We start from the raw sequence: 25506 nt of genomic DNA, 5'->3' as shown, positions 1-25506 counted from the left end.
GATCATGTGACTCTGAAGACTGGAGTGATGCTGAAAACTCATCTTTAAAATCACTGGAATAAGTTATTAAATGAAATAATAAATTACTTTTGAACAGTTATTTTAAAGTGCAATAACGTTCCATAATTTGTACTGTATTTTTGAATAAAATAAAAGCAGCATCGGTGAGCAGAAAAATAAACCAATACAAAAGCTATTTAGCAAACACTAAGGATCGGTGTATTATTAAATTTTTTACAGTCATTAATTAATTATGAAACTTATCTTTGCGATCGACCAAAAAAATACACCTGAGAACAAATAATAGGTTCAAAAGTCTAAATACTGACCGTCAGACACATCAAAGATTTATTATATATCCGATTTAACAACAGATGCAGTAGATGAGATCCAGCGGCAGGTCCTGAGATGGTCTGGCAGATATAAGAGTCGAAATTTTTAAAGACACGCTATACTTGTACATAAACTGCCGATTTGACCTTAAAATAATATTCTTGCTTGAAAAACTTGTAATACTTTACTTTGTGGAATAATTGAGCAGTATTTTTCTAATTTTGCAGATTTCCCATCCACTATTAACCATCCTCATTGGTTTCCTGTGCAGCACATGCGAGTTGCTATGGTAGCTACAAAAGTTTAGGAGAAGCGCATTTATTTCAAACTGTGATCAAAACTGACTGGAACTACCTGTGCGTTTCAACAAAAATAATGCACACCCTCCAGCCAATCAGAATCAAGAACTTCACCAGACCATAAAATATAGATTTATTTATCTATATTTATCTATATCTATCTATATTTATCTATAGATATATTTGAGGACACCAGTGCAGCTCCAAATACTTCATTAATTGTCATTTTAAATCTCTACACTTTGCAACGATCCTTCACAGCACTAGGTTTTGCCATGTATAAGCAAGTTGTTTCTAACCCTAAACAAAAGTTCAGTAAAAGTATGTGGTGTCATTTTTTCATAAAAATATATGAATAACACTGAATGAACAAGTACAATAAATTCACCCATATTTTAAAATTATATAATTAAAAAAAAAACATTGAAGGAGGCTCTTTACTTGCTTGTCATGCCTATACCGGGTTTCTGCACGTTTCATCATGTCAAATTTAAGACTTTAAGACCTTTTTAGATCTGTTGGTTGTACTGATTGGCTATAAATGTAAAAGTTTAAATACTGTTTAAAAGTATTTAAGACCTACTCGACTGACTTTTTAAGGCTTTAAATTTATTTTTTGTACAATTTAAGACATTTTAAGACTTTAGGACCCCGCGGACACCCTGCTATGAAAATCACTTCAGTAAATTTGATGCAGACACCAAAATTGGATGCCGTCTGCCAAAAGCAGCTTGTTTAAATAAACGTATACAAGATATAACATTGCACAGATATATCCCAGTAAACTGACCTGCCACACTTCTTGCAGGGGAATTCGCCCTCTTGGTTGGTTTGTCCCTTTCCTGTGTTGCTGGGCCCAGTTTTCCTGGCAGCAGTGTCGGAGCGAGATTTGGATGGTGGTTGAGGTGGATGAGGAGGATGACTGACCCCCAATGTGGACGGATGTCTGGTGCTGTTCTCCTGACTCAAGACCAAGACGGCAGCAGCCTGACAGGAAACAAATGTTACGCAAGCAAACATAAGCTAAATACATACAGAGATCAAACACTTGTGTGGTGAATTAATTTAAAACCCTTCAAAAGTTACTTCAGTGTGATGGTCCCTAATAAATGTATTACAATTTCATTGTTATATTTTGGACCATTTTATTTGTATTTAGTGCATTACAAAAACTACAATTGAATATTTAAAGAGATAGTTCACACAAAAATAAAAAATTCTGTCATCATTCAGGGACTGCAGGTGGAAATTAGCAGTTTTTGCTAAAGCCAGGTACAAAACAAATTACCTTTTTAAGGTCAATGTAGTGTTTTGCATGTCCCTGTCAATTCATTAAAATTCAAGTCAAATTTACTAATCCTTCATTTGCTCCAAAGCCGTTAGATTTTATTTTACTTTGTTGAACAATCTTAATGTCATCTCAATGGCTACTAGTTTCCAACATTAAACACTAACAAAGTGAGTACTATGGCTGCACAATATATCGTTTCAGCATCCATACGGCAAAGTGATCATTCGCAAGTCACATCACAGGGTGTCTTGAGTTTATATAGTATATTATAATTGATTATTTTTATGTGTTTTTTAGGCTTGTGATTGTATAATGATTTTTAAAAGCATTAAAAGAATTTAAAAAATAAGAAAAAAATATAAAGAAATTGTACCATTTGCAACTTTTACAATGATTAATATAACTATTTTTATTTTTATTATACGATTACCCAAATACTGGTAGATTGGTAAACGATAAAACATAGTTATTTCAATTGTTTCTTTTTTTTTATTTGTATTGATATATGCTTGTACTTGGTTTATTAACAGATAAAGTTACAGAATGTTCGGTTTATGCTGGCTAATAACATTTTGGGACACAAACAGCAGTTATAATTTATTCTAATGAGGGCAGTTGTTTGACAGCTTATTTACGTTATAGGGTGTTTTTTTATAAGTTGTTTAAATTAAGACTTTTTATTTAAAAAACAAATGCTAGACACAAACTGTTTGCTATGGAATGCAAAAACTTTGAAGCTCAATATCTCAAAACCCTTCAGAATGCAGAAAGAAACTTATAATTCCATAATAACAATATACCACATCTATCCTAGCTTCTGTGTTAGTGATCATGTTTTAATTGCGCTACATGAATACACACATTACATTACATTAATTATTGTCCTACTTTTTCCATTTCTTGTTTTTTCCTCATCCCATTGATGGTCAACTATATGTAAATGTATGTATAAGCGGAGGCGGTGCATTAAAAAAATGACTTTGTGCAATAAAATCAACATGCGGCACATTTAGAATAGAGCCAGACACGCATTTAAGCTTAAGATTAAGATTTAGATGAATCCAATACAATATAGGTCTCACATGCCAAAAAAACTCAAAAGAACATTGTATCTGGGAAAGTGGGCTGATTGGGACTCTGGCAAACATTAAGTTGCTTGATTATTTCAAAACCAGTTCCAGTTAACCCTGAAATATGTGCTTTCGGTTTATCCCCTGTAAGTTTAGTCTGGATGATTCCAGCTATGGATCATTTTCATGTGTTTTTTGTGCTTGTCACTGTATAATGATTTTTTAAAAGCATTAAAAGAATAAATAAAAACATATACATATAAAGAAAGTGTACCATTTGCAACTTTGACAAATGATTCATTTTATTGAACTATTTTTATTTTTATTATACGATTACCCAAATACTGGTAGACTCGGAAAACGATAAAACATTGTTTATTTCAATCGTATCTTTTTTTTTGTATTGATATATGCTTGTAGATGGTTTATTATATTTTATTCATATGCACTTCTCTTTAGAATCATTCCAATCAATCTAAAATAACTCTTTCCAAATAGAGATATTCAAGTCATCTGGTTAAATGTATTCATATTGAAATATATGATCGCAGAATAGCAAAATATGGCAATGTTAGATTTCCCCAATATCGCGCAGCCCTAGTGAGTACTGTAAATAGTGAGCAAACTTTCATTTTTGGGTGCATTTTTAAATCATAATGAAGCACACCACTAGATGGCACTATACATATCACACAGGGCTTAAAGCACACATAAATATTGCCTTTCAATACCCTCTGATAGACTTCTTTTCTTACTTGTCAGGCTATTTCTGTGAGAATTTGATAACATAAAAAACATGCAAACTTCCATAAATCTCACATTTTCGGTGGCCTGTAGAGATTGTGTCACCCTGCCGGGGCTGTCTTCTTGCTTCCTGTCACATGACCCTTCCCACTTCCTGCTCTCCTCATCTTCTTTCCGTGATTCGAGTTTCTGTGAACTCTGATGGAAATGAAACATTACTGCACTGCACTGGACTTGACTGGAGGTGTATATACATCTAAATATATACATCTAAATATATACATCTAAATATATACATATATATATATATATATATATATATATATATATATATATATATATATATATATATATATATATATATATATATATATATATATATATATATATATATATATATATATACACAAAGCCACAGGAACTCACTTTGTTGTCCACTTCCTCCTCTGTTGTGGGTTTAGTCTCCAGCGGCTCTGTTTCTCCGTATACGAGCGTGCCGTTCCTGCCGATCTTCACCTGCTTCTTATATGTGTAGTAAAACTCCACACACTGTGCTACAGTCTTGGAGCTCACCTTCAAGACAAATAGAACAATTCAGCATTGCCATAATTTACAACCAAAAACCACACCAAGCTTGCATTCTTACAGTTGTTTCCAACTGCTTATACACGTTCTCAAAATAGTGTCACCTCTTTTCTAAACTGCACACAAAAAACCCTCACATCTACTTCAAAATGTAACACTGCATTCAAAATGCCATGAACCAGGGTTGAGCAAACTCGGTCCTGCAGGGCCAGTGTCCTGCATATTTTAGTCCCAACCCCAATTAGACACTCCTGAACCAGCTAATCAAGCTCTTTCTAGGTATACTAGAAACCTCAGGGAGGAGTGTTAAAGGAAGTTGGAGGGAAACTATGCAGGACAGCGGCCATCTAGTACTGTGTTTGGACAACCCAGCCATAACCACCTGTCAGAATGAAGCATTTGCATCAGAGCAAACAAGTCTTTCATAATAGTAAATGTTTGAATATAGCATGTCAACACTGTTGTTCTAAATCTAAAACTCTGTGCTCTTTTATAGGCTTATATCTACATTTCAATACAATTTTCTACAGTGGAAATAATCTGCAGAGAACAGTAACAGGTACACTGTGAACACCAATGACATGTGCTGTAGAAACATATATTGTTGTATACAGTAGCATACAACAAAACCATAAACATACTGTATGTAGTAATGTATAAATAATAATGAAAATACATATGTAAGGCAAAAGTATTTTCTCCTAAAGATCACAACTGTGTGTGAAGTTTCAAGGGGAAAAGTGTTGGCCATCATACACTTTCCAGCACCAGGCTGAGATGAACTCCTCTATTGTTTTCTAGAAGAATTTAGGAGATTTAGAAAAGAAGAATATGCGGTAGGTACAAAACTACAAATTGTGGGTGGGGGCTAAACTAGTTTTTTTTTTTTACCAGAACAAGCCAGTGTCCTGACACCTTTGACCAATTTATAGGCCTGTACTAGAGTAAAGCAGTGACTGACTTGTGATCCGTTAAGAAATTAGCTTTTGCTTATGTGAAAATATATAAGTGTTGCGTCTTGATTGGTTGTGTGTGGAAAGCAAGAAGCTTCCAGTTAGACTTTTGTGTTCTAGGAGGAGAGTTGCGTGAAGTGTTTTATGCGACTGAAAAATGAGCTTGAGGCTGAGAAATAGCTTCTGGTTGTGGAGATTTGCTCTGTATTTTTGCATTTTAAGTGAGATGTTTCAGAAATTGTGTGCCATGAAAGACTGCGTGTAAGCAGCTGGAAAACACTGTAATGCTCGGGTTTCAGTTGTGGTCATATATACACAGATGCCTCATTAGTAGGGCCAGATGGAATCTGCAGACGTTTTTTTGCTTTTTCTGCAGATAATTTTTATAAAAGTCTTTGGATTTCTGCAGAATTATTTTGGAAGTATCATAACTAAAATCTTAATATGTGAAATAAAAAATAATACATTTTTAACTTTTAATTAATGTTTAAAATGCAAGTTCAATTAAATCCACTTTATTTGGTAATCAAAGGAAGTCTCTCATATAATATCTCTACTAAAAGACAGAACATTTTATTGTACAAACTGCATTGTACATAAATCAAGTGAACATTTTTACATTAGTCAATAATATTACTGTAAATAATTCAAAAACTCAATAAATATAGATTTACACAAATTTACTCAAGTAAATAAACAGAATTAATGATGGGCTTAAAATCTGGTGAATTCTGCGCGCACAGATTCAGTGTGGGCCTAGATTCAATAAGCCACTGTGTGAAATGACTGTGCAGTTTTAATTGTTGTTTAATGCATGTATGAAATATCTAAATCTGCAATAGACTATATAAATATATACAATAGACATATATATATATATATATATATATATATATATATATATATATATATATATATATATATATATGAGCAATATCACACGAGTAGCAGTGCGATATGGCTGTATATCGGCACTGGTGGGAGGCGTGCGTTGGCAGGAGGCCATGCGTTGTATATATATATATATATATATATATATATATATATATATATATATATATATATATATATATATGCAAAAATTGCTATACAGCACAAATACACATATGGCGCACATACACATTACATATTTATTAATTTATTAATTAGCATATTTTGCATCTTAAGTAATAAATCAATGTAAATTTGCACCGTACACAAACATATTATGTAAATACAAACATTTATTTTGGATGCGATAATTAAAATTATTAATTTGACAGCATTAATTAAATTATCCAGTATCATTGGGAAATTAAATCTATATTTAAATAAATAAATAATTTTGAGACATTTTGGGGGAAACAATATTTTTCTATTATATTTATACAAAAATATTGTATTATATTAACAACACATAACGGCAGTTGCGCTGGCATGTCTATATTTATCTATTTGGCATCTACATAAACAAATTGTGGTGGCGATGGCTAGAGAGTTACTATGCAGTTGTTAATGTGTTCTGATTGCTTCAGAGCAGGTGATCTTAATCTGTTAAGACTGCAAGAATCACCAAATATGACCATACTTGTATAAGAGACCAGCATAGTCACAGCAATATGTAATTATATTACATTACATAGCATTCTATTATTATGATATATAATAAATATTTTACTATTATATTTAATATTTTACAATCTAGATTTTGAATTCTGTTATAATCCAATTCTTGTTAAAGCACAATAGACAGTCTTCAGCACTTTTTGTGTGAATTTTTTATTCCGCCCATTAAAAAAAGTGCGCTTTCTCTTTAATTGAGAATGAGCATTACAGCAATAAAATGTTGACTTGGCAATACACCATATCTCTGCAGCGCTTCTCACTTGCTGCTCCTGCACCCAATGTGTATGCAGTCAGTTGTTTATAAGCACGCTGAAAAAAAGATGTGCTGCTCACACTTGCGGTGTGAAACCTGTGTTACTAGGATGTTCTGGTTGGATGACAGGGTGTGTGAGTGTGTCGCTCTGGGGCTGCTCAGATGTTCAGAAGCTGTTTGCTAATGTGTTGCATTGATTTTCTGGGTAGATGTTAGAAGGTTGTTGTTACATTGCTTTTAGCATTTCAGTCTGTTGTTAGATGGTTGCGTGAAAGTTCTCTATGCTCACTAGAGTGTTTATAGGAAGTTTTAGGCGGATGTTGCCAAAAGCAGAAGCACAACAAGGTGTTGAGTGTGTGTGTTTTGGTAAACAAGTTACAGAATGTTCAGTTTATGCTGGCTAATAACATTTTGGGACACAACAGGCTGTTATAATTCATTCTTATGAGGTCGGTTGTTTGAATGTTGTTAAAAAGCTGGTTTGTTTCAAGACTTATACCACATCTATCCTAGCTTCTGTGTCAGTGATCATGTTTTAATTATTGTCCTTATTTTTACCCGTTCTTATTTTTTCCTCGTTTTATTAATGGTTAAATATATGCATTCGTATGTATGTCTAAGCGGAGGCGGTGCATTAAAAGAATGGTGTTGTGCAATAAAATCAACATGTAGTGCATTCAGAATGGAGCCAGACATGTATTTAATCCCAGAAGTTGTCAATTAATAGTAGATTTAGATGGATCCAATACAATATGGCTTTCAAATGCCAAAAACATAGAAAAATATTGTATCTGGGAAAGTGAATGATGAAGACTCTGGGAAACATTTATTTTCTCGATTATTTCAAAACCAGTTCCAGTAAACCCTCAAATATGTGCTTTGGGTTTATTTCCTGTAAGTTTAGTCATTATCAGGTTATCAAACTAAAATCATTACCATGTTTTTGTTTTCCTTAAAATGCATAGCACTCTATTGGAGGAATGTAGAAATTCATCCATTGACCACTGGTTGAAAGATTTGGCACATAACAGTGGACTGGACTTAATAACATACGGTATAAAAGATAAACTAAATGATAGAGCTGCACGATACTGGCTAGAAAGAGAATCGTGATTTTTTATTTTTATTTTTTTGCTTAAAATAAAAATAACGATTGTCTCACGATTCTGTAGATGTAAAACAAAGCCTAATATGAGATTATTGTTTATTCTCAAACATATGGTAAAACAACAATATTAATATTGTGTGTAAGTCTACTAGTTTCTATAAATAATTCTCGTCTACTTATAATAATTCTGATGTTGATTTATGTTTGAGATATAGGCCTATGCTTGCAATCTGTCATTGAGAACATTATTAGACCATTTAACTCACTGGTAAAATCAAAATTATATAGGCTAGAGTGAGTATACTGACACTGTAAACATTTATTTTCATGCACAACAGTGTGTTCGCTATGAAAGAAAAAAACATCAAATGCTTGTCGCAATCATAACTCTAAAATGCGATTTGATCATTTAAATGATGTGCACGCTTTCGGTTTCATTTTCACTGCTAAGTGCTGTTCTTACTTGGCGCGTGGCTCTCAAACGATCACTCTGTGCCACAAACTGAAAATTATTTACGACTTTATTACCTGTTACTCACAGCATAAGCAGATTCTGTTCCCTAAAGTAGACGCGCGTGTGTCTATCATTAAGTAGGGTGTGCGCCCGCACAGTCAGCAGCTCTCGTCACGTGTGATTTCCCGGCCGCGAATGACATTTTTGGGTGAATTATACCTTATGAATACAGTATGTGACTCTTTTAACATCATTTGGAGGTGTTCATGTCGCTGAGCAACATGCGTGTGACAATGAAAAGACTCGCGCAGCTGCCTTTTCTTCTCTCCTGAACTTGAACATATGATTGGCAGAATCGTAGAAATGCTGGATTAAGATAGTTTAGGGGGTCGAATCAAGATCGTGATCTTTTTTCGATTAATTGTGCAGCTCTACTAAATGACCATTTAAAAATTACCATAAAATTTGGGGATTTGTTTATACAGATTCTGGAATGAAAACAAACATCAACACAAGCAACAAATACCTCTCAGTCTACTAAAGGATTGATATGTGTATATTTGTATTTTGTATGCGGAAATACAGTGTATTGTTTTATCTGTCTTAGCCCATCTATGACATCTTTACCTGTATAACTGGATTTGGGTGCTTTGGGGAGGGGGAGGGGTATTTTTTATTACAAATATAATATAGTATAATATATAAGCTCAATGTGCCTTTTTTACACTACAATTAAAAACAAAATCTACATGCGCTGCATAAGAGCAAAATAAGGTAGGTTGTATGTGTTGGTTGCAGATTTTATTTAGTTATTTACAGATTAAGTACACATATTTACTGGTATAATTGTCACTGCTACTATCCTTACAGCTCTTACTTACCAGCCAAAGTCAAAACGGCCTAAACCAGTAATCTTAAACTCAATTCCTGGAGAGCCACAGCTCTTCATAGTTTGACTCCAACCACCTACAACTCACACCTGCTCAACAGTCTTTAGTGGCCTGTTTCCCCTGAGTGATACGTTACGTTATGGGTCACCTTTATCAGGCTTGCGTTTCCACTGCCAAAAGAGTACCAATAGTGGGCGCTGCATACGAAAAAGCTTCAGTCAATGTCATTCTCACTCGAGGAAATGTCAAAGTAAAGATGTGGGGCCGTTTACATATCATCCGAAGAAGCACTTCTCACTTAACAAATGCTTTATACACATAATTACTTGTGTATAAATGCAATCAATGATAACCTACTGTAACGTATGCAATTATATAAAACAAATTTTAAAATGTGACACATGAACATACAGACCCTTACAGTCTCCGTTATGTTACTAATTACAGAAGAACTACACACAGCATACATTTAGTCCTTATTTGGGTTCAAAAACAACACGCAACATAGCCCACAGTCAGTGCAAACCTCTCATCTGGGTCTAATCTTCACCAGCACATGTAACCTCTGTTAGAGAGTAATTCTGTCATTCCGAGTTGATAATAGTCTAAAAGGCGATAATAATAGTTACACTTGGCAGTTCGTTTGTTTTTTCATGTGTCACTCTTGCGTTTGTCCGTTTCTGAAAGGATCAGATGTCAGAAACACTTAAATAATCGTTATTATCATCAGCCCAAGAACGTTTTTTTTAACTATAGATGGGCGGCAAGCTCTCTCTCTCTCGAAAGTAAAACCACTCACGGTTTAGACGGGCGTGTAAACAACTATGGGACACAGGGTAGATCCTGCTCTTCTTCATAGCTTTGTGGCTGTTGGTCAAGACTACGACAAGGTTTGTTTGAGCTCGGGTCAATCATGGCACACTATTATATTTATATATTATTACAATGTAGTGTCTCGACTGTTTTTTAAAATGGCGCATCCTTTTTTTTCATTTTCCTGGCTTGTGCAAAAGCTAGTGATGTATCCCCATAAACCAAAAACATTCAGTTGTGCGTCTTGCTCTGCCTTTTGGTACCCTTTTGCCATGCTAGGTACCCCTTAGAACGGGTGCCTAAAAAGTGGTTGGTACGATTCACTTTTTGGTACCTTTTGACTTTTTACTAAATTGTACTGTACCACTGAAATTAGGCCATAGTAGTCTTGAACACCTTGATTATTTGGATCAGCTGTGTTTGATTAGGATTGGAGCAAAACTGTGCAGAGCTGTAGCCCTCCAGTAATCAAGTTGAGACCTATGACCTAAACCTCTCTAATAAATGAGCTTAAATATGGTTTTGCATGTCATCTTCAACAGAGAAACACTTTTAAGCACACCTCTGAGGGCCAAAAAATGTAATTTGTGTGGGAGACTGAAACATTTTGCAAACGGTTTATTCGAACCTGTACATACCAGTTTCTGGACCATGAAGAAGTCCTTCTTGTAAGTAGCGATGCCTTTGTTAAAGAGCCGTCGCTCTTCTGGCGTCCAGCTGTCAGAGCCTGCGCGGGACAGACAAGCAGACCACGGTATCAGAATCTGCTTGTTGAGTCCCCCATCCCACCCCCCTCACTAACACAAATACATCCCCACACAAAGGACAGAGAGAGGGCAAACAGCCAGCACACACATGTCCAGACAAACAATGATGCCGCTGTCTTCTCCTAGGATTTAACAACATGCCACAGACACACACGCACACATACTCCCCCTCCTTTCCTCTAACCCACTCGCGTACTTTACCCAGCAACCCACTCGGTCACCCGAAACCCTCCCTTCCACTCTTCAGCTGCTTTTGTTTATAGCTGAAACAGGGAACGTGGTCTGGAATGCCAGTGCAGGGGGTGACGGGGTACCGGGGGCCGCATGCCGGACAGATTAACTCACATCACCTTAGGGAAAAAAAAAAATCAGGGGGAAGGAAAGGGAAAGTATGCTAGACGTTGAGAGGGACTTACCAGAGTAGTGGTAGTCAGCCAGAGGGTGCGATTTGGAAAAGATGTTTTTTTTTAATAGCAGATGTGTGAGGGTTCCCTGTGAAGAAAAAAAAAAGGAAAGGAAAAAGAATTAAGTATGGCTGAGGAAACCAAACTGGCTATAGTGTGATGCTGGTGTGATGTGTCTTGGCGGAAGATGCGCAGGTCAGGGTATGTTAAGTTGATATAAAGAGAATAATGAGGCCAGGAGAGATGCAATTCTGTGAGAGCATGGTGGTTATGTACCCTTCGTAACATGTGTGAAAAGGCCTTTTGCTGAAGGCGTTTAACCCAACTGTGCAAGTTGCTGGATAATCGCTCTTGTTCTCTCCGCCTCGTTCCACCATGCAGTTTCTCAGGGTGCCATAAATCAAGGACACCCATCTTTTTCTGGGTCAGCGAGCGCCGATGTGAGATTTTTATATTCCATTTATAACTCTTTTGCCACTTTGATGTGAACAGTAAGGGAAATGACATGGACAGACCAAAACTCAATGCGTTAAAGAATATGTGGACACTGTGAAATGTATTTAGGTAATTGTACTGGATGAAGTCAAATGACAAGAAAAGTATTTGAACCTTTAGCAAAACATCCTTAGAGAAATTGATTCTGTGATTTACAAATAGTTATCGCTATTCACTCTCGACCTGATTATAAGCTTAGTCAGGGCCGGAGCAAGCTGAACTGCCGCTCTAGGCAGAGGACGATCATGCCGCCCTCAACCCCAATGTGGAAACGAAAGTGAACGGTTATGAAAATGAAGTGGTGTCGCGGACCTCTATTCTGCCGCCCTATGCGCGGATATAACTGAGGACGCGCGGGTACTAAGGGAGGGAGGTGTTGCGGACGCCACCCTCTCTATTTTGCCGCCCTTTGCGTGGATATAACTGAGGACGCGCGGGTGTCGCGGACCTCTATTCTGCCGCCCTATGCGCGGATATAACTGAGGACACCCGGGTGCTGATGGAGGTGTCGGTGACGCCGACCTCTCTATTCTGTCGCATATGCGCGAATATATCTGAGGATGCGGGTGGTGAGAGAGGTGTCGCGGACATAACAGAGGACGCGCGTGGTAAGGGAGGTGTCGTGAACGCCGCCCTCTCTATATTGCTGCCCTAGGCGGCCGCCTAGGTCGCTTCTATGGACGTGCCGGCCCTGAGCTTAGTGTTGAACAGCAGATGGTGCTTTATGCTTTACAGACATTGAATTCCTTAATTTTAAGAATTTTGCTTGTTAAGAAAGCAAAAATACAACAGTGTTCATAGTGAGCTGTGTCTTCCAAGTCATTAAATAAAAAGTAATTTAAATGATCAAATGCAAAAGTGCTCTTCCTTGTGAGTATTTGAGTGCTAGGTTAAAAACAATCCTAGCCGTCAGCTGTTAAAAACTAGCCTAGAGCACCATCTGCTGTTAAAAATGGCCTAGTGTCAGCTGCTGTTAAAAACTAGCCTACTAAGCCATCTACTGTTAAAACAATCTCAGAGCAGTCTACTTTGAATAACTAGCTTAGAGCGCCATCTACTGTTGAAAACTAGCCTAGAGCGCTGTCTGCTGTTAAACACTAGCTTAGTGTTGTTTGCTGATAAAAACTAGCCTATTCTAGATCGCTGTCTGCTTTTAAGACCTAGAGCACCGCATGCGGTTAAAGTAGCCTAGAGCGCCATCTGCTATTAAAAACTAGCCTAGAGCACCGCCTGCTGTTAAAAAGTAGCCTAGAGCGCCATCTGCTGTTAAAAACTAGCCTAGAGTGGCTGTCTACTTTTAAAAACTAGTCTAGATTGCTGTCTGCAGTAAAAAAAAATTGGCTAGAAAGTCGTCTGCTGTTAAAAAAAATAAAACACTAGCCTAGAGCACCGCCTGCTGTTGAAAACTAGCCTCGAGCACTGTTAAAAACTAGTCTAGAGTGTCGTCTGCTTCTAAAAACTAGCCTACAGTGTTGTTAAAAACTAGCTTAAAGCACCATTTACGATTAAAAACTAGTCTAGCGCGCTGTCTGCTGTTAAAAACTAACCTAGAGCACCATCTACTGTAAAAAACTAGCCTAGAGTGCTGTATGCTGTTAAATACCAAACTAGATTGTTGTCTGCTGTTTAAAACTAGCCTAAAACGCAATTTAAAAACTAGCTTAGAGCACTAGATAAAAACTAGTCTAGAGTGTTGTCTGCTGGTAAAATTTGCACATTTACACATATGCGTTTGAAGACCCTACACATTTAATCCAACCATCAAAATGATTATATTTGGAAGAGAATAACAGTTTGACTTGTTAAGGTATGACAAAATTACTGTGCAAAAAAACATACAAACTACAGCTTAAGTATTATGGATTTATATTAGTAGGCAAAATGAACAAATGCCAAAAAGAAACTACTCAAACAGGAAATAAACTAAACAGTCACTGAAAGATGATCTGTTATTAATTTGTCATTGGATACAGCTGAAGCCCATTCCTTAATAATTTTATTAATCAATAAATTCCTGGTATAATCTCAAATTAACACACCAAAATATGGACCACGCACAAAAAATATGTACATTCTCTAAACATAATTAAGCAATATGCTTAGAAATATTAATCAACATAACATGTTTGAATAAAATCGTAAAATATCAATTCCTTAGTATGCCCGTTTGGCCATTTCTATGCAACTTTTATTAATTTTGTCTGATAATTAACATGACAGGTATTTTGGGGGCTTGAAAACTCAAACTTTCAAAAACAGCCTTGCAAGTTTTTACAAGAGACACAATTATTGTCTTGGTTCAAAATACACAGATGAGAATTTGTGAAAGTAAGGACGTCATGCTTTCAGTCTATAATAATGTGCAAGTCCTTGACAAAACCAAAACAACAATGGCAGATGACAGAACCCTTGTGTGTGCAGGTGTATGGTTTGATTCACTTAGTAGTAGCAGCATTAACACCTTCTGGCCAATACAAACGATGCTGTTCTCTAAATGCTAAATATTTTTAAAACACAAAAGGAAAAAAATCCTGTTTTTAAACTGCATTGTGTAAATATACTCTAACAGTTGATGTGATAAAAACTGACCAAAAAATTCCAGAGAAATGTTACCTTAAAGTACAGAAACTAAACTGCAGGACTGAGTCCTTAAGCTCGGGTCCACATTGAATCAAAATCTGTTTTTGGTCAAATGCCTAAAATAAAGTTTAAAGTTTATCACAACCTCAAAACAGTTTCATGCTTTATTCAGACATTTAATACACCAGTAAAACTCCACAACTCCTAAAAAAAAATTATAATATTGAGCTAAATGAAGCAACAGAGCCTGAAAATGAATAAAGTCTGCTTTTACAGACTCTCTGTGTTTACTTACACACAACATCAAATCTTTTCATTTTCAGTTTTTTTCATGCTGATGTTCATCAGCATCTTAAATCCTAAATCAACTTTTTAAAATGTTGATTTCTTTAGCTTTTTTATCATGTAGCTTTATAATGCAATACATTAGGGCTGCACAATATATCGATTCAACATTGATATCGCCAGACAGGGATTGGCTAATCGGGTGGACCGGGTAAATTCCCAGTGAGCCGGTCTGTTTTTTGCCCGCGAAGGCCGTTGTCCCTAGCTTCTTGCACTCTCAGCAGTCCCAACTTCTTATTCATTTATTTATTTGACCATAGCCTTACTCTTTTTATTAAATATTTTGCAGCAGCTCCGCTCTTTTTATTTATTTGCTCACAGCCCCTTGAGCAAAATGCAGCCTGCAGGTTAATGATGCTGTAACTATCATTCGACCCCAAACAGTGGCACCATAGCAGATACTCATATTTATATAAAACATTTGAAGTTCTAAAACAGCTTTTTCCTTGACAAAGACATGATAGTGTCATTAGGAACTGAATTGGAAGTGATGTTATTTTAATATGGTCAGTCGTGAACTGAGGTGGGCCGGTCTAAGGCTTAAAACTCCAGGGCTGAAAAGGAGTCCCACTCGCAATGTCATTCTTCGCAATAGTCACATCCCGAGCTAAAGTAATGTTGAGTCTGGATTATAACTTATCATTTGCATGTGGTTGTGATGCTTGTGATTGTATAATGACTTTAAAAGCATTAAGTCATAATAAGTAATTAAACACTGTTAGACTCGGGAAACGCTAAAACACTTCATCTTAATTCTTTTTTTTTATTAATCTTTTTCTTGATTGCATTTATAGATATTTATGCATGAAAATACTCACAACACATGCAAATACAGAAAATGCACTGCAAATAGCACAGACCACATCAAAAATGTGTCGGAGGATCCCAAAAAGTTCATTGACTGTTTTTTAGATTTTACTTCCACTGCAGAATCATACAAATCAATTTCAAATCAATCAACATTAGAAAATATTTCCAAATAGAGATATTCAAGTCATCTGGTGAAATTGTATTCATATCGCAATATATAAATCACAAAACAATTAATATTGCAACATAATATTTTTTTCAATATTGTGCAGCCCTACTATACATTGTATTAAAAATGAAATGGCACTTTTCCAAGCGGTTTCTGATGCAGCGTCTATGAGCGAAACAGTACATTTGATGTGGTTCTCTCTTCTAACTAACATTTTCAGTCTCAATGTTTTTCTTTTTTTTCTTTCTTTTTGAAAGTAGTCAAAATACCATTATGGAGATTAGCTTTATTTATTTGATCAAACTGAAATGCAAAAAAATGTATCAGTTGAACTCTATCATTCACTGTTCTTTAAGTTCACCCAACTTTGACGTATTCCACCGCTGAGAAACCAGGAAACTGTAAAAATGGACCATAAGCCAAAAGAACCATGGTGATGCAAACTTTCACTTTGGCCCACAAAAAAAATGCACCCCTATCTAGAAAGTGAAATTGGTTAATAAAAGATCTAGAACCAATGAGAATGTATACATGGACACTAATAATCCGATAAAAATTTTAATTCGATAAAGACAACACTCTTATTAGCATGGGACGATAACCATTTTTAAGGTTCTGCTATTCTGATCCTACAGTATTTGTAAAAAAAATAAATAAATAATAATGTTTTTTTTTAGGACAACAGTACCTTCAGTAGAAAAGATATCCAAAAATGCCATTTTAAGTCAGTGATTCATTTGAATTATTCAGTCTGACATGTTTACTGCTCCAAAATATTTTAAATGTTTCTTATAATTATTACATTGTGTTCAAAGGGGGGGAAAGTTTAAGTTAATTACTCAGACATTTAAAAGTAACTTATTTTACAGCAGTAATCACAATACTGTTTATCCATGATATTGGTGTCCAAGGTTATCATACCGTCAGAAACTTATACTGGCCCATGCCTAGTTGCCACGATACTGGAATTCAGTACCAACCGATACTGAAGTTTTAACAACGTCTATTTACCCCTAACATTTGAACGCTGTTGAGCGTGTTCTTAAACACTGCTCACTCAACAGAAATGACTGTGATTGGCCATAAGGGTCATCAATTCACCAAACTCACCACTGTTTACACTCAAATGTAAGGACGCTTTTAAATTTTAGTATCGACTTGTCCCGAATTCCAGTATCATGCAACCCTGACTCTGATTGAGAGTCTACCATGGAAACTGAATTTTTTAATTAATTTAATCCTACTGAAGTCATAATTGAACTAAACAGAAATCAAATAAACACACGTGGTGTATGCCAATTTTAGTCGCATTATTGAAGTGCAGCACAGACATGTAGAAACCTTAATCAAATGATTACCATCGTGTAGGATTTGTGCAGAATTTTGCGACAGGATAGTCTATGCACAAAAGCTTTTTGATGCTATTCTCTGCACCTACTGAGTTAGTGAAGGATAACAGACACCTGCATCGCAAAATGCAGAGTTTTTTTTTTTTTTTTACCCATACGGCGTGTGGTATTAAATTCCATTAAAACAGCATTCTTCTAGCAATTCATACTCTCATCCAATATCTCGTTTGTCACGGGAGCATGCATGAAATGTTCCTGAATTAAAGTGAAAGTTTCAAGCTGCAGTTAAAGTTGACAAATTACAAATGAAATACCAGAAATTAAATGAAAGGAAATGTGGATAGCGAGGTGACGCAATGACATTAATTGAATTATGTGTTATAACATGTAAAACAGGATTATTTAAGAAGCAACTAATGTAAACCACTTAATCATATTATTGTCTTATTCAGATTAAGGCAAATAATTCAATTACTGACGTCCATGTAAACTTAGTCAGTGTTACAACTATTAACACTTAAACATGACAGATCTCATCGAATAACAATCAAATGCTATTAGTCAAACGAATCTATTAATCAGATAAATCTTCTATCTTTGTCAAGGCCATGTTAGCAATAAACACTGCACAAATCGCTCATTTGCATAAAACAAAGCAACACACAGCAGAAGTCGAGCAACTAGTCTAGCAACCCAAGATGAAACATGATAAAAAACTATCCATCTCTCTTATCACTGGCAAACAATAAACACCACAAGCCTCACAGAGACTCGAGCTGCCTTTCATATTCTGCAGAGTTGGTGCGCATCTGACGCCAACCACAAAGCATCAAACAGCATTTCGGTTTTCCAGTCTAACAAATGCATGATGGGGAAACCCAATGCATGCCATTCAGTTTCCTTTAGTGTGTTGTTCTGGGCATGAGCCAGTGTTTGACAGGCGTTGTGACAGCTCAGCAGTAAACGGCTGGCTGTTTGTGTTGTTGTAGCTGCTGGCTCAGCTGAGCGAATGCTGAAAAGCATCATATCAAAACACATGATGCGCCATTTGTGCTTACGGAGGTCATCAATTAGCGGATTACAGAGACACCGCTTTCACCTGGACTGCCAATCATTTATCATGAAAGAAAAAAGACTGCCGGCTGATTCAAAAGAGCTTTGAGTGCATAACATGAGGTTTCATCAACTGCATTAACTTAACAAATCCTTTATACAGCATATGCTTGGCACAAAGTGTTAATGGAAAATTACAATATATTGTAAAATTCAATGCAAAACAGACCAATTCTATAAAGTATGTGAACCATTTGGAAATTATTTGGACAATATCGTGATTTGTGGATTTCTAGTAGGAGAACCTCTGTACTTCAGCTTGAATGTCAAAAATTAGAAAGGTTTCTTTTGATTTTTTTTTATTTAGTTTTAAATATATATTCGAAGCTACATATTAATCTTTGTCTGCTGTGATTCATAATTTGTGAAAAAAATTTTAACAAAACAAAAACAAACTACACTACCTGACAAAGACCTCAAGATTACGCTTATTTCACTGAACTTAAACAATCATGCCTTGATTTAATTATTTAATTAGGACAGTATGGTCTGACTTTGCTAAGACAAAAGTCTTGACACTTAACAGAAATAATGTACAGTATAGAAAATAAAGTCATGTGCAGTGGAAAAATAATGAATATTGTGTATGACTTCCATGAGCTTGGAGGACTGCATCCATACATCTCTGCAATGACTCAAATAACTTATTAATAAAGTCATCTGGAATGGCAAAAAAAGCGGGACTCCCAGAGTTCATCAAGATTCTTTGGATTCATCTTCAATGCCTCCTCCTTCATCCTACCCCAGACATGCTCAATAATGTTCATGTCTGGTGACTGGGCTGGCCAATCCTGGAGCACCTTGACCTTTCATGAACTTTAATGTGGAGGTTAAATTATGAGGAGTGCTATCCTGCTGAAGAATTTGCCCTCTCCTGTTTTTAATAATGTAATGGGCAGCACATATGCCTTAATACCTCAGGCTGTTGATGATGTCATCCACTGAAGATCTCTCGCTCGACCCCCTACTGAATGTAACCCCAAACCATGAATTTCCTTCACCAAACATGACTGATTTCTCTTAGAATCTTGGGTTTAAGCAGGTTCCAATAGGTCTTCTGCAGTATTTGTGATGATTGGGATGCAGTACAACAGATGATTCATCAGAAAAATCTACCTTCTGCCACTTTTCTAAATGATCAACTAGAAGTCAAGTTATTATTTGTTGCGACAAGACCTTTGTCAGGTAGAAATCTGTATTAAACGTCCTTTTAAAAGTATCAACATTTGTTCAACTGATTAAATATTTTATATTTTTATTTATTCTTTTATTTTCCTTCGGCTTAGTCACTTTATTCATCAGAGATCGCCACAGTGGAATGAACTGCCAACTTATTCAGCATTTGTTTTACACAGCGGATGCACTTCCAGCTGCAACCCAGTACAGAAAAACACCCATACACTCCCACATTCACACACATACACTACAGCCAATTTAGCTTACCCAATTCACCTATAGTGCATGTCTTTAGACAGTGGGGGAAATCGAAACACCCAGAGGATACCAACGCCACCAAGGGGAGAACATACAAACGCCACACAGAAATGCCAACTGGTCCAGCCAAGTTTCGAACCAGTGACCTTCTTGCTGTGAGGCGACAGTGCAAACCACTGACCAACCTTGTTGCCCTATTTTATATTTAATTTAGTTAACTTTGTAAAAGTTTTCATTTAGCATAACTATTTTTTTTAATATAGCATACCATGTAGATTGGACTCAAGAAAATAAATTATTTTAGTAATCTAAAAACCTGTGCAAAATAATTTAATAACAACATTTATTTCACTTACTTCATTAAGACTTTAACAAATATAAAATAAGTGTATAAAACCTTTTAAAAAGTTAAACATGGAAAAAATCTTTACAAATAAAGCTTAGATTACTATTATTATTATTAAATAAAGTATTTGTGTAGTTGATTTCCTTTTTTCAAGTGTTTAGTAAATTAAACGATGGAGGATGATGCAAAACATGCAGACTTCAGACTTCTTTTTAAAGTTTTTATTATTGACTTTCATAAATGCTGGAACTAGTATCAGTATATAAACTGAACCTTGATAAACAATTTAATTTCCTGGGATGCTTTTTTAATACTATTACACTGATTCAATAAATGAAACGGGATTATTACTTTTATTTTGTCATCATTTTAAGTAACACTGACTAATTTGTTAAAAAGGAATTGAGAATCTGGTCTAAACCTCAACAAACTTTAAATGAATATTTCTATCATGTGCATCTATGCCTTAAGTAAAATGCTACTGAGTGAGTGCAAACAATGTCATTTAAAGCACTCAAACTTCCATTACGAGTCACACAAACACTTTGTCTTTTCAGGTTCTGCAAGTCACAATTCCAAAAAAAATCCATTTTTATTGAGCCAAATATGCGCACACTCCCTAAACCGATATTTCCAGTCACAGACGTCACCTCAAACAACTCAAAAGCAAACTGTCCTTTCACATATCTTCCACTCATTCGACAAACCCTTCATCCACTGCCCTGAATATAACCAGCTGTTTAGGGACTTTAGGAACAGGTTTGGTACACAATGCAGCAGGAAGTGCACTTAGACTAAGCCAATATGCATCATATGACACTCACCATGATGTCACCCTTGCACTCATACAGGCAGTGCATGGCCAGCTCCTGATTGGTCCCTCCTCCGAATAACGCACTTGAACAGGCCAGGTGCATGAGGTCATTCACTGCAATGAAAACACTGAATCAGTCTACAGCACAGGTGTCAGACTCAAATTAGGTTACGGGGGAATTAGTAAAAATGTACCACTGTGGGGACCAAATTTGTTAGACGTTAATTTGCTCACAATTACACTGGTACCAATACTGTCCAGATCCGATCACGTGATCAGAAATCAGGCCAGATCACGCGATTTTAGATTCGATCTGAATTGGCTGTTACCTCCCAATCAGTACTCGAATACATTTTTGAACACATCTATAGTTATGCGGTGGCACAGAGTTAGATCTCTTTCGTGACTTCACACAGAAAGAGCAATGCGTGCGGCATGACATCACTTTGTTGCAGAGAGGCTATTGGTTAAACGCTTCCAAAGTAGAACATGGAAGCAGCTTGAAGCGGAAAACGTGAGTCTGTCTGTGCTCTGGAGGTGTTATAAAGTTGATGATGACAACATTGCCATAGCAAACTGTGAGATGTAAACTTGGGATTGCCTGCCGGGTTAAGTTGAGATGCTATTTGTTTTTATATTAGATTTGTTATATATATATATATATATATATATATATATATATATATATATATATATATATATATATATATATACTGTTTCACTTAAGTCTGAAAGTGAAGAATTTATGTTTTTTATTACTTAATGGTTCAAGCTACTTTACAGAAGTGCTCTGTTTGTTAACAGAGTTGTTGAATGTTAAATTAAGGTGGATTAAATACAAAATAAGGAACATCCTGGATCTGTTTCTGCGCTCTTCTTTATTGTTTTTTTATGTATTACAGAAGTAACGGATCAGGTTTTATTATCGGTAGATACTTAAATGATTCAGAGGCAAAAAAAAAAACTGATCGGGACTTTCCTACTAGGCACAATATAATTCACAAAAAAATTGGAAAGGTAGTTTCATTAAAGAAGATACTAGCTCATTTCAGGTTGAGTATTTAAATGTTTTTCTAATAATATTTCGACAACATTTAATTTCTTTATCAAAACCAGGATTACACCTGTTTTAAATAAGCCCATGTCTTAATGAGTGATTCATTGACTCAATTCAATCAATAACGATTCATTCAGAAGGTAAACAAATGACAATCATTACGAATAGGTCGCTGAATAGTTGATTTAAATGATTTGTTAAAAAATAAATTGGCAAAAGAAACACTGCAGTGCTAGGACTCAATTCACATCAAACATGTCTTTGCTTCTAATAATGTGAGACGCAGCGGCTAGAAATTGTTAAAAAAAAAAAGTTTTCTATTCTCTATCTAATGCAGTCTATTCAAATAGAAAACACTAGGTATACAGTTTGCGGTAATACTGAAAAATGTGACACTATTTGTCAACCCTTCCTCTTACATTTTAAAAATGAAGAAAAAAATAATAACTGAATAATAATAAAACAACTATAGTTGACCTATTCTCGTTGCCCCAAAAAAATGGCAAATTGTAAAGGAAAACATGCTCTGTGTGTATGAATTTCTTACTCTGGGAGAAAAAAAAACATTTTAAATGAGAAATATGCGTTTAAAATGCAAGTCTGCTAAAACCAATTTCTTTTTCTGTTAATCTACTGTATAAAAAACGCTTTCATTTGTGATTAATGCTTTTTTTCACACAAATATTTAAACAAAAACCCATACCATGCATTTTTGATGCCAAATCCTAATTTATAGGCATTTTAACAGACTTCATCACACAGTAAATGCTTGCTTACAAAAAAAGCAACAATTTTAATAATTTAGCAGACATTATAATAACAGAAAATATCATTTTACACACCTCTACTTTTTTTCCATCCCAAGATGTCCGTTCATTTTAGGATGAAATACTTTAGTAAATAAACTTAATTAATTTTTTTAAATAATTTTTATTTATTATTTCACAATATTTTTCGAATCACCGTCCGGCAAGATTAAAACGCCTGTATGTGCGACACCCATCTCATATTAAAGAACGTATTAAAATTGGCAAAATGGTAACACTTTAAAACAATGGTCCCTTACTTTAATATATTTACTAATATGAACAAATGATTAGTAATGCATTTATTCATGTTAACATTATTTAACATTGTTAATGCTACTTAAAGGTGCAGTAGGTAATTGTCTTCAGAAACATTTTTTGTTAAACTGGTTGAAAGTCTCTTCACAGTCCAATAGTACTGATTAATGTAAATGATCTAAATATATTTATATGTATGTTTATATTCTGAGTAAGGGATAGAACTAAAAAATGTTAATTAAAGATTGTCGGGTCGACATCTCCCATAATTCTGATAAGTAGCCCAAACTGCCTGTCAGCAAACGTAGATTTGGGCTTCTGTGCATCTCTGTTCACTCATGGTTGCCATTAGCACATGCACGCCATGTTCACGTGCAGATGAGACAATAACAGTAAAATCAAATGCCGAATTGAAACTTTTTAAAATCCTAAATCAATATTGGAGTTACTTTTGCGTGCTGGAGGAAGGACAACACTATGGCTGAAGTATTTCTGTTAGACAGGTATTGTTCTGTGTTATAACTCTTTCAGTCCCCCAAAGCTGATGAAGATTGTGTTGTGTTTTGAATGGGTTATATGCATATGCATGGAGGTGTTGTTCAGCCACTGAAATCAAAGTAACTTCCAGATTAATGTGACTTTTTTTTAGTTTCATAAGGTTATTTTACAGCATTGATAGTGTAGATTTTTATTTAGTTTAACAACAAAACATCGGTAAATAGCGCTATTCTGCCTAGTCTGCTTTACTGAGCTGAAGTTGCTTTTATATTCACACTGGGTCATTTTTGAACAATGACAGCCTCCCTATACTGTTTACCATGCTACTCTGAATATTGGTTCTGAAAAAGCATGGAAGTGTGGCTTATTAATAAATGCAATTCCTGCACACCACCAGCCAACCACTGACTACATTTCTAACTGGCGAATGACATGAACTTTTGGTGGGTCGTCTGCTGTCATGTCACAGTGCAGGCATTCGCGATTTCAGGAGGCATGGCTTTGAAACACAGTCCCTCCCCTGCCGTCCAAAGATAAAATGCTAACCCGTTACTATTTTCACCTACTGCACCTTTAATGTAAAAGAATGTTAGTTCATATCAAATCACACTGCATTAGCTAATGTTAACAAGCACAACTTTGTACTTTAATAATGATTAACTATGATTAATAAATACTTTACAAAATTATTGATACTTCGGTAATGTTAGTATGGGCCATTATTCTAAAGTGTAACCAGCAAAACATTTTCCAGCAGATTCTTTTCATTCATTGGCATGAATTAAATGTGAGAATTAGCATGGTATTGTGTAAGTAGTAAACCTTTTTGCTGTTGCTGAGCACTGGCCTCTAGGTCAGGCAGTGGCGCCCACACCAGTTCAGCCTTGTGTAGGTCGTGCAGCGCTGCCGATCGCTCTCTCAGCTCGGGGACCTCCGCTTGATACCGCACTCCAATGTTTATCCGACTGAAAAAGAGAGAGCGAGTATAAACAGGCTGCTGCAGCAATCCAATCTAGATGCTTTATATTTTTTAAAACAGTGGGCTTTAAATGCATGAGACCACTGATTTTTTTTATATACTGAACAATTATCATGATGGCTGATGATTGTTAGTAAAAACAAAGAAAGATAATTCATCTCCAAATGTCTTTGTAGGCAGAGCTTGAAAGCTAAACAGAAGGCATGACTTGGTGCTGCCACTGAAAAATGCCTTTTTAATGAAAAATTCCACAAAAAAAATAAAAAAAAAATAATAATAATTGCATTCCAACAGGTAGTTTGGGCTGTTTCTAAATGTATCTGGGTCACTAGCGACAAACTGAATCAAAGCCTTTCAAAGGCGATCTGAGGGTTTGTTTACACCTGGTATTAGGTTGTATATAGGCTGTAATGTTATAGTTAATATACTGCAAAATAAAACAGGGAACATACAGAATGGCTTAAGTTGAATTTAATACCTTTTACTACCTTTTTTAATACCTTCAAAAAAAAATTTATACTGTAGTGGCGTAAATATAGCATCTTTTCAAATGGAATAACATATTGCAGATAACATATACATTTAAGTAGGGCAAAGGGATTAATCAAGATGTCCCAATGGGCCTTTTTTATTTATAGTTTTTAATCAATGTCATACATGTCATCAATGTCAAAAGCCGCTCTTCGAACTTCAACAGTTCGGTACGGTCATGGTTGTTTCTCCACAGAGCCTGGAACAGTGCTGGGCGATTACAAACCGTCTGTAATCAATTGTGCTGAACTGTGCCGGCAGATTCTGTGTCAGGACTCAAAGTGAATTTTGTTACTTGGTAGAACCGGTGCTTCTAACTTTAAATATTTAAAAGCACCCAAAAAAAATTTAGG

The 25506-nt window shown here is 35.6% G+C and overlaps 1 protein-coding gene across 3 annotated transcripts in view; it reads right to left on the bottom strand.

Annotated features, from left to right (window-relative positions):
* Positions 1-25506, bottom strand: part of mideasb (mitotic deacetylase associated SANT domain protein b) — a 59907-nt gene that overhangs the window by 7449 nt on the left and 26952 nt on the right. For all 3 annotated transcript variants that reach the window (XM_017351828.4, XM_009293218.5, XM_073927810.1), the window contains exons 6-12: positions 24466-24608; positions 21035-21138; positions 11582-11657; positions 11037-11125; positions 4164-4310; positions 3813-3935; positions 1423-1619 (exon numbers count right to left, since the gene is read on the bottom strand). In XM_017351828.4, the coding sequence (XP_017207317.1) occupies positions 1423-1619; positions 3813-3935; positions 4164-4310; positions 11037-11125; positions 11582-11657; positions 21035-21138; positions 24466-24608 (879 nt within the window). The remainder of the gene's footprint in view (positions 1-1422; positions 1620-3812; positions 3936-4163; positions 4311-11036; positions 11126-11581; positions 11658-21034; positions 21139-24465; positions 24609-25506) is intronic.

This window comes from Danio rerio, chromosome 17, assembly GCF_049306965.1.
Source record: "Danio rerio strain Tuebingen ecotype United States chromosome 17, GRCz12tu, whole genome shotgun sequence".
In the NCBI taxonomy this organism is placed as follows: Eukaryota; Metazoa; Chordata; class Actinopteri; order Cypriniformes; family Danionidae; genus Danio; species Danio rerio.
The sequence above is the reverse complement of the archived record's forward strand: the minus strand, read 5'-3'. Positions and strand labels throughout refer to the sequence as shown.